The 16,263-nt window shown below is 43.8% G+C and overlaps 1 protein-coding gene across 1 annotated transcript in view; it reads right to left on the reverse strand.

Moving 5' to 3' along the window:
• The window catches only part of LOC147660703 (inter-alpha-trypsin inhibitor heavy chain H3-like), a 234,398-nt gene that overhangs the window by 190,304 nt on the left and 27,831 nt on the right, over positions 1–16,263 (reverse strand). The window contains exon 4 of the mRNA XM_086951524.1: positions 1,573–1,677. Within this exon, the coding sequence (XP_086807650.1) occupies positions 1,573–1,677 (105 nt within the window). The remainder of the gene's footprint in view (positions 1–1,572; positions 1,678–16,263) is intronic.

Consider the following 16,263-nt stretch of genomic DNA (forward strand, 5'->3'; position numbering starts at 1 on the left):
ATAACCCATCATAGGTCTGCTCTCTATTCTCCACAGGCAAATGGCTTAGTGGAAAGTATGAATAGATTGATTAAGGCGTGTGCCCAGACCGCCTTAGAGAGAGGACTCCCTCTAAAACCCATTCTTAGAGAAAAGTTGTGGGCGCATAGAAATGCTCCCAATAGTGTGACTGGTATTTCACCTTTCGAGAAACTCAGGGGCCGTGTTGCTGGTTCAAAACTCAATCCCTTGTGGTTGTCTATTAAAGATAGAGGCGTTGTAGTTAAAGATCCTAAGTTAAGTAGTTACCAGGATGGATACAAGCGCAGGTATGATACTTTGAAGGGTGTGAAAGATCCTTGTTGGAAAGTAGGTGATTTTGTTTTCATCAAAAAGGGTCTTTGGTCCCCAAAGGGAGAGTCTAAATTTTTTGGGCCAAGGCGCATTATGAAGGTCATGAAGAACGTAGTTATGCTTGCGGGTGGTGATGTCTGGAGCATGTCTCGTTTGTCGAGGTGTGTGGAGGGGGGTGGTGGTGTTATGAAACCTGCTGCTCCTCCTGTGATACCTTCTCAAGATGCGTGTGTTTCATCTCGTGAGACTTGCCCACCTTTTTTGTGTGATGCGTGTGTCTCGACTCGTGGGATGAAGCCCAGGTCCAGGAGACCACCTCCGTATCTCCAAGATTATTGTACTGATTAATTCCTTCCTTTTCAGGTCCTTGTTTTTCCGCCTTTTTCCCTTCCCCTGTTTTCCCCTTTGTTCCTTTTTCATTATCATTATAAGGGAGATGTGTTGTAACTATCTCTTTAAGTTTGTGCATTCTCACTGGGGAATGCAGGCATGTCACTCTAGAATTCTTTATGTGAGTCAGTTGTTCTCCAGGTCTTAGATGTGGATGACTTGCCTCCCTGTTGGGTTAATAAACCTCTTTCTACAACCATACCGAGTATTGCATCTTTACAATAGTATCCTTACGGCTAGAGCAGTCGACCTCGAAGCTGGAAAACCGGGTTCGAGCCTCAGCAATGCCGTTCAACATCCTGTGATTCTGGGCAAATCACTTATTCTCCCCGTGCCTAACAAAAATTAATATATACTTCTGCAACAAAACTGGTGCTCATGTAAAGCGCTCTGATACCCAATGTCTCGGGTCTAGTTTGCGCTATATAAAACGCCCCAAAGAAAACTTTGACAGTTATGGAACCTGAACCAATGGGTGGGTAGGCAGGTAGTTCAAGGTTCATTTTAGGAAGTGGGGTTGATTAGAAGTTCAGAATTGCCGTCATAGGCTGTAGGGGAGTTTTACAAGTTGTAATGCACTACAGTGAAAGGAAATAGCTGAGGGGTGGGCTTGTGGGGAGGACCGTAGGATGAGGGGCATTGGCTAGTTACATCTGATGTCTACTGAGGTTACGTTTTGTAAAGGGGTTTGCCAGGTAACATTTGTGATGTGCGCCTGTTTCAATAAAGCCGCTTTTATCACAAGGCTGTCTGTGAAAAGTGCTGCACCCCTATCTCCCAAATGGCAATTATTGTTGAAATAAACACACAATTGTTGCAAAAAATGTCAACTGTGTTCTGCATCCTTACTTCACGAGTCCTGCAGTCTGTCCGCGAGAAACGGCTTGGTCATATTGCTTTTTTGCAGTCTCTTTTTCTTTAACTGTTCCAGGATAGGTGACACCATCAATTGTCCTGCATACAATGGACAGTAACAATGAATAACAAAATACAGATTTCTCATAATGAGTTTGCTACAGGGACCCTAGCACAAAAGAGGTTGATCTACTTACAGTGAACACTTCAGCATTACACTACTCTGCTAAGAGCTATTCATCGTCTTTAACATGCCCTCTCCCAAGTGTGGCAAAGGGGTGTATTAAAGGAGGACACTCAATTACTTTTCTAGCACTCAGCAAAAGGGATACCCGAATATTTAAACATTACATCCATTGAAGTCAAAATAGCTGGCATGTTATATCTTCATGTTTTCCCCACCATACCTTTGTCAGCAGTGGAGCTCCCACCATCCCAATGTTCCAAGAGATCACTAAAATCACCCTTCATATTTTGGGAGAACAATCTAGCACAGTGGATTATTTCATATGTGCAATAGCAACTCCAACTCACCCATCTAATACTAAACGTCAGCATATATGAATGGATGCCTTGCGATGAACTACGTGACCATGTTATTTCCTTTGAAAGTAGATGTATATTTAATTTCCTGAATTAAAACACATTTTTAAACATAAACATATGACATTTTCTTTTTCATTGCTAGGTTTCTGAATTTGTGAGTTTGATTGCTGACAGTCAGCAGTGGAGTCAAGAGTGGTACAGCCACAAAGCCCCCTATTATGAGCCCAGAGGTAGCCTATGCGGAGATTGCTGGCTGCCAGAATTTATTGCACCAGGCAGTGTCTGAATTCGTGCTAATACAAATAATGAGGAATAACTGTGCAGATAACAACATCCATCCTTTTGATTTCATCCCCTAATTGTTTCCTCTGAACATCTAATATGTACACAGTTTTAGTCTGCTGAATAGAGTCCAGCCACATTAGTTCTACCCAAAGGCTTACATAATTGACAATTTGGTAAGTCGACAGCGATTGTTGAGAACATATTTGTGCAGTTGCAAGTAGAATTAATGGATGCAGGCAGGAAGAGCATGTTTCCCCACTTGCATCTAAAAAGCAAAGGTTTAAACAGTTCATGTTTCCACCAGCACTCTTCACAGCCTTGCATTTAAAAACACAACTTGCTTAAGAAACATTAATTTGGTAACGTCTGGTAGGGAAATGCTGTAAATTCCAAATGCACAGTGTATAGCTAGCCTAATATGAGACAATCAGTGAAATAGTTCTGTTGTCATTACCTATGTCTATTATCCGTGTTTTAACTATTAAATATAATGTAACTTAGCTCAAGCAGCAGTGTGTAGCAGGAGCCCATATACTTTACTGGAAGGTTTACTATTGCTCACACCTGTGCATCACTTTTTATGCCTTTTATACACTGGTACTGGGACTGATGTTGCCAGTATAAATACATCTAATGGCTGCCCATAAAACAAGTTCAGGTAAATGAGGGAAACTTGCCCCAAGACCTCAAGGCAATATATCCTTGTGAATTGCTCGTATAACAACATCTTATTTCGAAAAGGGGCATCTTAGATGAGTGGTGCTATACCCTGCATAGAAGCTAGCAGACAAGGGTGTAAGATGCTCACCCTAATCTTAGCAATACACGAATTCATGCAAGAGTTGGGCACATTGGGAAAACGGCTGGAGCATGTTGTGGCTGCAAAGCATGTTGTGAACATGTTGGATAGTCAATTAGTGTATTTTGGGGCTGGCAGCACCCAGAAATGAAGAGAAGGGTAGAGGATGAGTTGTGGAAAATCTCCCATAGGGGCCTTTTATGAGGTTTACTATTCCCTAATTGATTCAGTGTGCTTGCTGGCAGTGACTCTAGTCTGCAGTGGATGATGATAGAGTAAGAGGAGGATCAAGGCAGGAGACAGTCCACTTGCTACTCAGTCTGCTCAAAGTCTCTGAACTTAATTTACATGGCAAGAACGTTAGTCAGTTGTAGCCCAGAAATCATTATAGAATGAAAATATTCAAGTCAACCAAAGGGTTGGGGGTCGTTCCACTGGAGACAACAGAATGGGTATACTAACAGAGCATCAACTGATAGGTGGGTAGACACCCATCCCGGGGTGTGCCCTGAGATGTGTGCCTGCTCATTCATCTCAAGGTACACCAATCTATGTACCTGAGGATCAAATTTACAATTTGAGCCGTCCTCAGATAACATGGCCTCATTATATCTGCCCCCAAAACAAAATTCCAAGGGAACCTTGAAACAAAAGCAAAATATGTTAGGGATGGTACAGCTGCGTTAAAGGTTCTGGACTTTTGTCCTAAAAATAATGGACAGTAGTCTACCAAATGCTATTCTTGGCTGCTAGTGGCTTACACATTAGAGAAAATGAAGAATGGCTGAAATACAAGACTACATGAAAATACCAGTCGTTACTTTCATTGGGAAAATATGAGAAAGGAGGAAACAGACAACTCCAGTGAGTCTACTGTAAATTGCTCTTAAGTTACTGAAACCTTTCTAAATAAAATATGATCAGAAACATGAATAAGAATGGATTAATGCAACCACAACAGCATACTTTCTGTGAACCAGCTAATCACGAGGGTTGCTGTAGGGTGCAGAGATGGCAGAACTTCAGTGCAGACGCAAATTTCGAGCTGAGTGCAAGGCAGCAGGGGCCGGTAGGTGGCCGGAGTTGTCCGAAAGTGAGGCGGCGAGAAGTAGATGCCCCCGATCGACTGGATGGCGCTACAGTGCGGCACTCCACTGGTTTAGCACCTCGTCCTGCATTCTACCTCTGTACTGACTGCAGGACAGCCCATTGTGAGAGCAAGGAAAGTTCTTCACCCACAACAATCCCACTTGGAGGTCAACCACTTTTGACCTGCACCCCAGCTACCGGACACCCTGAAAACCTCAAATCAACCGACCCAAGAGGAACCTCTCTCTCTCCCTGCCATAACCCTGGGAAGACAGACATGCGGGAAGAAGCAGAAACTGTTTCACCTAAGGAAAAATATCAACACACTCACGCGCAGGGGTCACTTGTTTTCCATGAGTCATTCTTCAGGGATCACAGGCAGCTTTTACATGCCCTGCGGCACAACAATAGTCCTGATGCTCCTCCAAAATTAACCCAGGAGAGGAGCCTAGAAAAAAACCAGGTAGCAGCCAGAACAGTGTCTAGGCTATTCACAGAAAGCATTTAGGAGTCCTAAAGTTAGGAGTCCTAACTTTAGGACTCCTAAATGTCTTCTGTGAATACCTAAAGTCTTAAAATTAGGATTTTTCTCAGTTTAGAGTATTAAAGTTAGGACTCCTAACTTTAGGACTCCTAAATGACTTCTGTGATTACCGAAATGAGTAAGTGCCTTCTGTGAATATCAAAATGGTAGTAAGTTTAGGATTTTGTTTTAAGTTAGTTCTGTGAATCGCGCCCACTCACTTTAGAAAAATACTTTTAAATGTAATGATATAATCTGATGTACTAAGCTGAAATGGGACTACATTTTAATGAAATACTCATTGTTTGATTTTCGAAGAGACCTACTCATTCATTAATTTCTTTTATTTTGGTTTGGTAAAAAAACATAAAGGGCAATAATATACAGTCATATATGAATAAAGCAGAATAATACCAAATACATATATGCACATATAAAAACATTATAGCCTACTTGGCAGGGAAAATATCCCTGAAGTCCTTTCTTAGACAAGAACTTTCTTAGACCTCAGATACCATGTAGCTGTTAACAATTTACCAATTGAAAAGACAACCAGACTACACATGTTCATTCTGCATACTCTCACTGCTGTTATATGATCATTAAAGCTCATCAATTTGCACAGTGGCCTGATCCAGCATGTGTGTTGCTTGGTATAAGTTGTGCGAAAGAGTACAAAATGTTTAATGGACTCTGGAACCTCACATCTCATAAGACACATATTTGATATGCCTGACTTCTTCTTTCAAAGGCATGTGAAGGAAGCTATTGGTAATGTGCCCATTCTAAACTTGAGAAAAAAAGTGCTTGTGTAAAGGGTTTTAGTAACCATATCTAAGTATATGTCAAACTCAAAACCACATTTCAATGAAAAAGAAACCTTAGACAGGCTACCCAAAACGGTCTTAGAAATTATTTCACCAAGTGCATAGTTCCAATAGCCTATTTTCAACTTCTCAATGGCATTGTGCGGTAAATCTTTGGGGTTTGACCAAAAAAACCCTAGTCCAGGCTGATGTAACCAAGTCTTTATGTAAGCACACCAAGGGATCCTATTGGGACATGAACCCTCTAGTAAGCCTTGTAGCCATTCCCAGGTCTCAATGCTGTTGTATCAGAAATGGATCTCAGATTTAGGTCCATATGAATGAAGGAATCAATCAATCCATTTGTAGAGCGCACTATTCACGCGTGAGGGTCTCAAGGTGCTGGGGGGGGGGGGTGGGGGGGGAGTTGCTGCTACTGCTCGAACAGCCAGGTCTTTAGGAGTCTCCTGAAGGCCAGTAGGTCTTGGGTCTGTCACAGGCGGATGGGGAGGGTGTTCCAGGTTTTTGCGGCGTGGTGGGAGAATGATCTGCCACCGGCGGTTGATCGACGGATGCAGGGCACGGTGGCGAGGTCATTGAGGTACACTGGTCTGGTGTTGTGGAGTGGTCTGGCTTTGTGAGTGTGGATGAGGAGCTTGAAGGTGATCCTCTTGTTGACGGGGAGCCAGAACAGGTCTTTCAGGTGGGCTGGGGATAGTGGGGGTGCTCAGGGGAATTTTTAACAGCGATTTGAGGAAACTGTTCTCTGCACTTTCCAGCATCTCCACATTGCAGTGGCCCAGATGTCTGCTCCATAAAGGACCACCCCACAAGCTTGGCTTCTATAGATTTCCAAGGAGGAGGAATGGTAAAAGAAGATACATTGTTTGCAAACCTTATTATAGATCCTGCAGACTATTTTAAGGACAGAGTGCTCTTCCTTAATTTAGCTGGCCACCTATGTGAGTCTTCCAAATACACACCCAGATAATCAGCCTCAGGGACCCTCTCAAGGGTTTCCCCATCTAATAATATAGTTCTTCTTCTTTTGCCCTTGTAATTTCCAAACACCATGTACTTGGTTTTGTTCCTATTTATTTCTAACCTGTAGTCTATGCAGTATAGGGAAAACCTCTCAAGCAATGTGGATAAGCCCCAGGGACTTTTAGAAAATAACAGGATCTCATCAGCAAATAAAAAAACATGGTGGCTTTCTATCTTTAATCTTGGGGGAATCGTTCTCACAGTTGAAAAGGTATGGTAAATACTCTTTGATCTATAAGAGGAAGAGCGTGGGGGCCATTATGCACCCTTGGCGCACCTCTCTAAGAATTGATATATTTTATCTGTCAGTTCTCCTGCAGGTACCCACCTGACCCTGGCTTAATTGTGTGTGCATAGTGCCTGGATTAGGGTCAATAAGCCTCCTGAGACCCGTATTCTGAGCAGGGTTTCTCATAGTTTCGGCCTTGGAACAAGATCAAACGTCCACGAAGGCCACAAAAAAACTCCCATTTTCCAGATCTGCAGTCCTCCACTTGATGGCTAAAAAGCAAATGTATGACGTTATGCGTGCTGTTACTACGCAGTAGGTAACAACGCGGTTGTTACAACGACCGGGTTGCTACCACGCGCGGCATTACATCGCAAGTTGGTTCAACGATTTGCGCTAGGTGGCGAGCTGGACTTAGTCCTGCAATTTGCCATGAAATAAGTATCAGAAAGTGCTCTGCAATATTTCATGGAATATGATTGTCTGAATACAACAAGTCAGACTGGTAATGTGGATTCAAATTTGAAAACGCCATCTTGGGCGGAGCATACAGGATCCTTCTCTTACAAGACAGCAGGAGAGGCATTTATTGAAGCCACTTAAGTCGAGGTGGTAATTGCAGGTCTATTTTTGACAATGAGAAGGGGATAATTTTCAAGATCGGGCCAGGTGGGGGTTCGTGAGCCATCAGAATAGTATCTACGGTTAGCTTCGAAGTAGTACTGCCAGAAACATTTGTCAAGAAAGGGCTGGAATTAGAGGCTGTCTCACCACTGACCTCCACAGTTAATACTCCAGTTGTACAAGATGGCAAAAATTGAGACAACTGCGTGTGTGCCTTCTTAAGTCAATAAATACAACTAGAGGGACTTACTGTGTTTATACAAGCGTGTCATACAGAACTCCAGTGTTGCACAGAACCCAGTGCTACAGGGAAACACATCACCGAGTGCTCTGGTGAGGCACATCACTAAGCGACTCCTGTTGAACGACATCTAATGCTCCCATGATTCGCTGAACTTGTACACCTTAGCAGCACATAACTTGGCATGTGCTTGCGGTGCACCACCCAGTGCTCCTCTAATGTACATCTTTAGAACCTTATGAGTGTTTCCATCATACACATCACTAATGCTCCCTTGGTGCAAATCTATCCGTGATCCTAAATATTACGCAGTGAGGCCCTAATGCTTATCATACTGTTGCAAAATTTAACTTTGAGTCCATTATAGTTCATAATCATATGTTCTGCTGATGCACCTTCCCATGCATTGTGCTGCCAAGAGGGCTGTGTCCATTGAGGCCTGAAAGCTTGGTGGTCTGGGGCATGAATGTTTGCTTGAGTTCTGCTGATTTTGTTACGGCGTGTTGATTACTGGTATTTATTATGAGATCAAGTATTGTCTATGTATGTACAAGCGTACTATCAATACTAGTGTTTTTACTGGACAGAGTGCCATCTCAATTTTTTTATCCTACCAAGGTTATTATTTTCCTTTGCAAGACTTGCCCCTGATTCTAAAAAAGCCATTCTTTTGAGACTCACAGTCCCTGCTCACTTTAGTTATTGTGGACCCTGTTAGATGTCGAGCAGTACTCGTTCAACTATATGTCCCAATAATGGAGGGTGTGCTAGGGGGCCCCAATTATTCATTGTAGTATGCAGCCAGCAGGGCAACTACATTGGTCAGCATAGTGGACCCCCAACACGCCAGACCCCGAGAATAGGGACTTGACACAACAATTGTTGGGCACCTCAATCCTGGAGTGGTTTTTAGGAAGGGATGGGAGTCAGGAAAAAGACAATATTGTACTGCCAGGGGAAGGCTGGTGTTGGGAACTGTGCGTACACAAGAACTCCCACACCCCACCCTATGCCCCAGACCAGCCCTAGTGGACTCTCAAAGGCTGTCACTCTGTCCATAATGTAAAATGTGTGTAAGATGAGTTGCCATGGACCAAGGTGGTCCTGAGGACATGGGATGACATGTAAGAGGAACAGAAACTGCAGTCTTTTGTTAGTTTGCATGAGACTAATGGAGTAGGACCTTTCAGGGTGGGCCCCAGTTAATTTATGCATTATGTTGCGCTGGTAAGGCAATCAAATATTCACTGGAATAAGGGGGTGTAGAGAACACTACCTCACAGCTGCTACAAGTATTGCTGAGACGTGAGCCCCACAGGAAGATGATTACATGCCTGTACTCAACGCTTCTACACTTGTTGGCCTGAACATAAGCTCATTGAAAGATTAATAGGAACCACAACTGGGAACTGCGTTTAGTGAGACAAACTGGGCAAGATGTCTGGGGTATGCTGAACTTTAGGTTTTGATATACACAATATACCTTTCCATGTTGTGAACCTGTTGTTGCCTGTAGCTAATCTCTGCCCTCGAACCCTCTGCTGACGAGAGAACCACCCGCGGACCCGCCCGCCTGTCTCCCGCCGCCTGACTGCTCACCTGTCACCCAGAGCGGGGCCGCCGAGAGGAGACCGGCGAGGGGCGGACTTCAACTCCCAGCAGCCCTTGCGGTGTTGCGCGTCACCGGGAAGCACCAGGAGGCGCTTAAAATCGCCATCAGACCCATCGAGTGGGGGAACTTTCCATGTTGTGAACCTGTTGTTGCCTGTAGCTAATCTCTGCCCTCGAACCCTCTGCTGACGAGAGAACCATCCGCGGACCCGCCCACCTGTCTCCCGCCGCCTGACTGCTCACCTGTCACCCAGAGCGGGGCTGCCGAGAGGAGACCGGCGAGGGGCGGACTTCAACTCCCAGCAGCCCTTGCGGTGTTCCGCGTCACCGGGAAGCGCCAGGAGGCGCTTAAAATCACCATCAGACCCATCGAGTGGGGGAACTTTCCATGTTGTGAACCTGTTGTTGCCTGTAGCTGATCTCTGCCCTCGAACCCTCTGCTGATGAGAGAACCACCCGCGGACCCGCCCACCTGTCTCCCGCCGCCTGACTGCTCACCTGTCACCCAGAGCGGGGCTGCCGAGAGGAGACCGGCGAGGGGCGGACTTCAACTCCCAGCAGCCCTTGCGGTGTTCCGCGTCACCGGGAAGCGCCAGGAGGCGCTTAAAATCACCATCAGACCCATCGAGTGGGGGAACTTTCCATGTTGTGAACCTGTTGTTGCCTGTAGCTGATCTCTGCCCTCGAACCCTCTGCTGATGAGAGAACCACCCGCGGACCCGCCCACCTGTCTCCCGCCGCCTGACTGCTCACCTGTCACCCAGAGCGGGGCTGCCGAGAGGAGACCGGCGAGGGGCGGACTTCAACTCCCAGCAGCCCTTGCGGTGTTCCGCGTCACCGGGAAGCGCCAGGAGGCGCTTAAAATCACCATCAGACCCATCGAGTGGGGGAACTTTCCATGTTGTGAACCTGTTGTTGCCTGTAGCTAATCTCTGCCCTCGAACCCTCTACTGACGAGAGAACCACCCGCGGACCCGCCCTCCTGTCTCCCGCCGCCTGACTGCTCACCTGTCACCCAGAGCGGGCCGCTGAGAGGAGACCGGCGAGGGGCGGACTTCAACTCCCAGCAGCCCTTGCGGTGTTCCGCGTCACCGGGAAGCGCCAGGAGGCGCTTAAAATCGCCATCAGACCGGTCTCGCGGTCAAGGGCGGGCCCGTTTAAGCCCGTTCAAGACCGGGTAACACCGGACTGGGCCCTCCATCTAACTTTTTGCCCCCGATATCTACCTATTTCCACTACTTATGCTCTAAGTTGAGCTTCATATCGTAAAATATGACCACAAGGGGAAGTAGGAGCAAGACGGCCCAGGGGTTAGGTCAGATCACTGGACCGATTGACCAATTTATCACAAGGGCAAATGAGGCGATCGATCAGGGGATTATTCTCCTAGAAAGAAGAGTGTCACAGGATTTGGCTATAGCCCGAAGGTCCTCAATGGGCCTATTGGCCCTAGCTACAACTCCCATACAGTCAGGAGCAATTGCCCCACTATTGCTTGAAGTCCCTGTTGATATTCATACTATCCCAAGTAACGTTGATCTTTCTGCTTCACAATTATCCCTGGAGCCAGACACTATGGAAGAACTTGAGAAAACCCCGATCCTGGTTACAAGTCCCACCCAAATCGTGCCACCAACTCAAATAGAACCTCTGAATACGCATGAAAAGGGGAAAAGGGAGGGAGCTATCCCTAAACAAAAAAGCGCTAGGTCCAAGAAGAATCAAAAACGTCAGTATGCTAAAAATACTGAAAGGACTAATAAAGCTCGACAAGTGCCCCCTAGTAACAATGTTGCCAATTCTTCATCTGCACATATAAATTACCTTTCCTCATCATCCATAATTCTAGATGTGCCAGAAACGGGGGAGAGTGCGAGTACAAAATCTAACATTGAATTGAACAATCAACTGTTGGCTAGTATTGGGGATTTAATCAAGACGCATTTACTTCCAATTGAACGAACACTGATGAACATTGAGAAACAAATAGCTAAGCTCATCCCTCACCCAAATAATCAGATTAGACAAAACATATTACCTGTTTCTAAGGCGTGTGGCACCAAAGTTAACACCGCACAGAAACCTCCAGGTCCAACTTTACCACCTAAAAATCCCACAGTTACACCTAATCTAAAAGTAAAAGAAAAACTGCCTCGGGACTTGACACAGCCAATTCAGGACAAGCCTAGAGCGTCAACTGAAACAGATAAACCAAAACCTTTGCCACCTAAGACCCCAGTTACACAACAGGAAGGAGATAATAATAAAAAGGGAGGAAGATTCAAGTGGCCCATTCATCTCCCCCCAGAGGCAAGTCCTTTTACTGTGATCCTCACGGGGGTACCCGAACTTCCCGAAAACACGAGAGAATCCACCTGGTCTTTAACTAACAAAGTGCAGCAATGACTTAGCATAAATAGACCTCTCCCCCCTAACTGTAACAGTAGATTTTCCATGGTACGCAGGGTCCCCTGGATTGGGGAAACAAGGAAAAAAACACAGGGGGACTGTATTATCATAAACTTTGATGATCCAGGCACAGTTAGGTACATATGCTCATAGTGGGCATTGGAGAAAAAAGGAGGTATTGACGCTAATCGTCTGTCCTTTTTCTACCCTCCAAAGTATGACTATGATCAAGAAGCTCTCTTTAACTGGAACCAACGCCCTGATTGGAATTGGTCTCAAATAGACACACGAAACAGGAGAAGGGACTGGGAGCCATGGACCTGGAATCCCAGAAGAGAGCAACCCTATATGGAAGGATGGAGGGGAATACCAACTAGTAACCGTTTCTCTACTCTAGAAATGGTAGATTGACCACCATCAACCCAAAGATCCATGGAGCACGAATTGATACATCCTATGTCGTCAAAAGCTCTTAGGGAACCCCAAACCCAAAAAAAAGATACAATACATCACTGAGCCAAACAAAAAGCAGGGTAAAATAATAATGTCCTGTATAAACAACAAATATCCGCTAGTTTGCACTTACCAACAAATGATTCTCACGAAAGCATTAACAACACACTTAGTAATAGGGGTGACGATGAATCCCCACTGGAAGTTATTCAAGATAAGCCTATAGCCCAGCATGCTAGAGAACCAAGAGAAGGGATCCCCAAAATACCCCTGAAAGTAGACTCAGGAACATCCCAGGCAAAACGATATAACACAAGGCAAAACATTTCCATTGTAACATGGAACATTGCTGGACTCTCCAAAAAAAGCGGCAGACCCAACTTTTTTGAATTTGATTAATACATTCCACATAATATCCCTACAGGAATGCTGGGATCTGGAACCTACTAACATAGACGGTTTCAGTACTAACTTTACCCCAGCTATCCAGAATAGTAAGGGCAGATGTTCAGGCGGTCTCTGCCTATATGCCTCAAATAAGGCTATTATAACATTGGAGAGAATAGACCTGCCACAAGACAGCCTTATGAATAAAAAAATTGGACATTCCTTGCAGGCATTCTTAGTGAAAGGGAAAGGGGCCACCAGCTTTCTCTTAATTAATCTATATAATAATATAGCGAGGGAAGAGCAAGTAGAATTTATTGATCAACTGTTATATGTCCTGAAGAGGGGAACGGGAGGAGACAAACTAGAAAGACGCGTTATAATAATGGGAGACTTTAATTGTCACTTATGCCCACATAGTGGAACATCTGTTTGTGACATAAGTAGCCTTAATGGCGACTCTTCTACCCACTTTGAGCATACACACATTGGAAACCTAATGAACAAATTGTTACATGAATGGGACTTAGGTTTTTTCAATGAGTTAACTGAGCCAATGACTGATTTCCAACCAACATTTCATGGAAGGGGGTCACTTTCGACAATAGACTTTATATTGATGTCAAATAGCCATCACAGGGATGCTCTGGAATACAATATAGAAGATATAGCTATGAGCGATCACTATCCGCTCAGTGCTAAATTTTATGTTGCCCCTAGCCTTAACCAGTCAGAGGATATAACGGAAAGTCTCTATTGTCATTCAATATCTTTGGCATGCACAAACGGCTATTCCATAAAATGGGCAAAAGTAAACACAGAAAACTTTTTGAAAAATTTGATCATGAATGACCCTGACCTTTTTCTGACATGTCTCGAATATCCCCCAAATCCACCTGCAGTCAAAACTACTTTTGATAAAATAGCAATTACAATTAGGAAAAACCTTATCAGAAAACAAACGGAAAGTTCCAGGGCCAAGAGCACAGGCTGGTTCAATTCAGAATGCTCAAAAGCCCATAATATACTTAAAGATACATTAAAAAAATCACCAAAAAACTTAACAGAAGTTAGAACTGCCCGATTGGCTCATAAACAGTAAATCAAGAAAAGAAAAAGGGAACTTAAAGACGCAGCTTGGGAGGCACTATTAAAAGCAAGTACCCTAAGGGATAACACGGCTTTCTGGAGGGAAGTAAACGCACCTTATTTTAGGGACAGGACGACGGACCTCATAGAAATTGCCATCACTGAGGATGCTTGGATCGATCACTTCACAGAGCTATATAAGTTAGATGAGCTGATTGAACCATATAACCCTGAAGTAAATTGCTCACTGGAGAATGACCCCCAGAGAACCCAGACAGAGTCATTTCCGCTCCTTATTCATTTTACACACACAGAAATAGAACAGGCTATAATGGAAAGTGCAAACTCCAAAGCTCCAGGACCAGATGGAATCCCAATCGACATATTTAAAGACAATTTGCCTCTATGGGCCCCCATCCTCACAAACGTTCTCAATTCTTTTGCAACGGAAGTTTTCCCTACAACATGGCAAGAAGCCATAATAATTCAAATTTTTAAAAAGGGAGATAGAACGGACCCAAAATGCTACAGACCAATCTCCCTGTTGGACCCTATGATGAAGGTAGCCGGAAGAGTATTGCTGTATCAACTACAAGCCTGGGCTGTGGAAAAAGGCGTCCTCTCCAAATTTCAATATGGTTTTGTTTCTGGCCTTGGCACGGTGGAGCAATGCCTTAACTTAGCCTTGATTACAGATAAGTACCTAATGGCTAAGAAAAGCAACTTATACATGACTTTTGTTGATTTAAGTTCAGCATTTGACTGCATTAACCACAGTATACTTTGGACCACCCTCATAGATTTGGGAATTGATATAAACATACTTGCTTTTATAAAGGAACTATATCGAGGAGCAGAGGCTAAGGTCCGCTATTAAAAAAATGGAAATTGTACCAAAAACTTCCCCATAAAAAAAGGCGTCCGACAGGGATGCATCCTCGCTCCGTTCCTTTTTAATCTTTATATAAATAGTGTTGCAGACTATCTGGCCAAGCTAGAAGTAGACTATCCCAAAATGAATGGCATGGCAGTCCCAATTTTACTATATGCGGACGACGCTGTCATCATGTCTAGGACACAGTTAGGGCTCCAGAAAGCACTGTCAGGTTTTTCCTCATTTATGGATATGAGAGGACTCAAGATAAATGTGGGTAAAACCTTCACTATGTGCTGTAGCACAAAAAAGAATACAGTCTGCAACACTTTTTTAAATTCAACAAAGATAAGCTTAACAAAAACTTTTAGCTACCTGGGCGTTCTTTTTAATAATAGGGGAACATGGAATACAGCCATTAATACACGTAACTTGGCATTTATTAGACAAATCGGTGCCCTAAAAAAGTTTGCTAAAAAACTAGGTGGAAAGCCGGTCCAGATACTGCTTAATATCTATGGAGCAAAATGCGTCTCCACAGCGACGTATGGTGCAGGAATCTGGGGTATGGCGGATTGTCGTGAGATACAAATTAGTGAGAACGCCTTTCTCAGATACTTGCTATCAGTACCGGGATCTATCTCTACCACCATTTGTCATAATGAGCTTGCCCCGGTCCACATCACTGACATAATTAAGACAAGCCCAATTTTGCTGTGGCATAAAATATGGACCTCGAATAAAACAGACTTCAGTAAAGATGTGATTACAGACTGTATGGCTTTAGCAGCCTCACTGAAAATACCCTGGCTTTCCTATGTCAGAAAATGTCTAAACTCCTTAGGGCTCTCTGACTTGTATGAAAACCCTATTTCATGTTCTTCAATTTCGAAAAAGGTACTTAAGGAAAGTTGCCTAGGTCTGCTTGAAGATAGGCGCTCTTATTTAGAGGGCAATAAGCCAACAATCGCTTATCATCATCTTTTACTGCATGGTGCAGGTATTCCGACCTACCTGTCCCCTACATACTCTGTTTACACGAGATTACTGCTAACCAGGATGAGGACCGATTGTTTTTATCGACTGTTAACATTCCCTACTATAAATGATTGGTCTGCTAATTTGATGAATTGTCCTTGCGATAACACCTCTAAACAATCAAATATTCATTTTATATTATTTTGTAAATATTATGAATGGGGAAGAAAGAGGCATTTACTCCCATTGTTAAAACTATGGGGTCTTAGACAATCCAGACCAGCTTTACTTAAACTATATATGCTTCAGGATGAAATAACAGTGTTCTTGAAATATGCAGTAAAGTGCAGAGCGTCCATGAACTGATTGATGTTACAGGTTTAATGTAAACACCCTATAAATAAGTCTTTTTTCTTTTTAAACAATCAAAACTGTGTTTTTATCCATTTTAAATATTGTTGTGTAAATGAATTGTGCTTTTATGGTTTTTACTGTCAAAAATCGAATAAGGCTTTCTTTGAATTGAATTGAATATACACAATATAACCATATTTATTATGCATGTCTCATCAGGGTAGGTCACATGTACCCAGGGGCGTCTACTAACTGCCCTAGAGGTGATGAGAGAAATGCTGAATTTTCTGCATATGTTATGGCACTGCTCACAGTGTCTTTATTTTGGGACAAAGTGCTACAGG

This window comes from Lissotriton vulgaris, unplaced genomic scaffold (assembly GCF_964263255.1).
Source record: "Lissotriton vulgaris unplaced genomic scaffold, aLisVul1.2 SCAFFOLD_1187, whole genome shotgun sequence".
In the NCBI taxonomy this organism is placed as follows: domain Eukaryota; kingdom Metazoa; phylum Chordata; class Amphibia; order Caudata; family Salamandridae; genus Lissotriton; species Lissotriton vulgaris.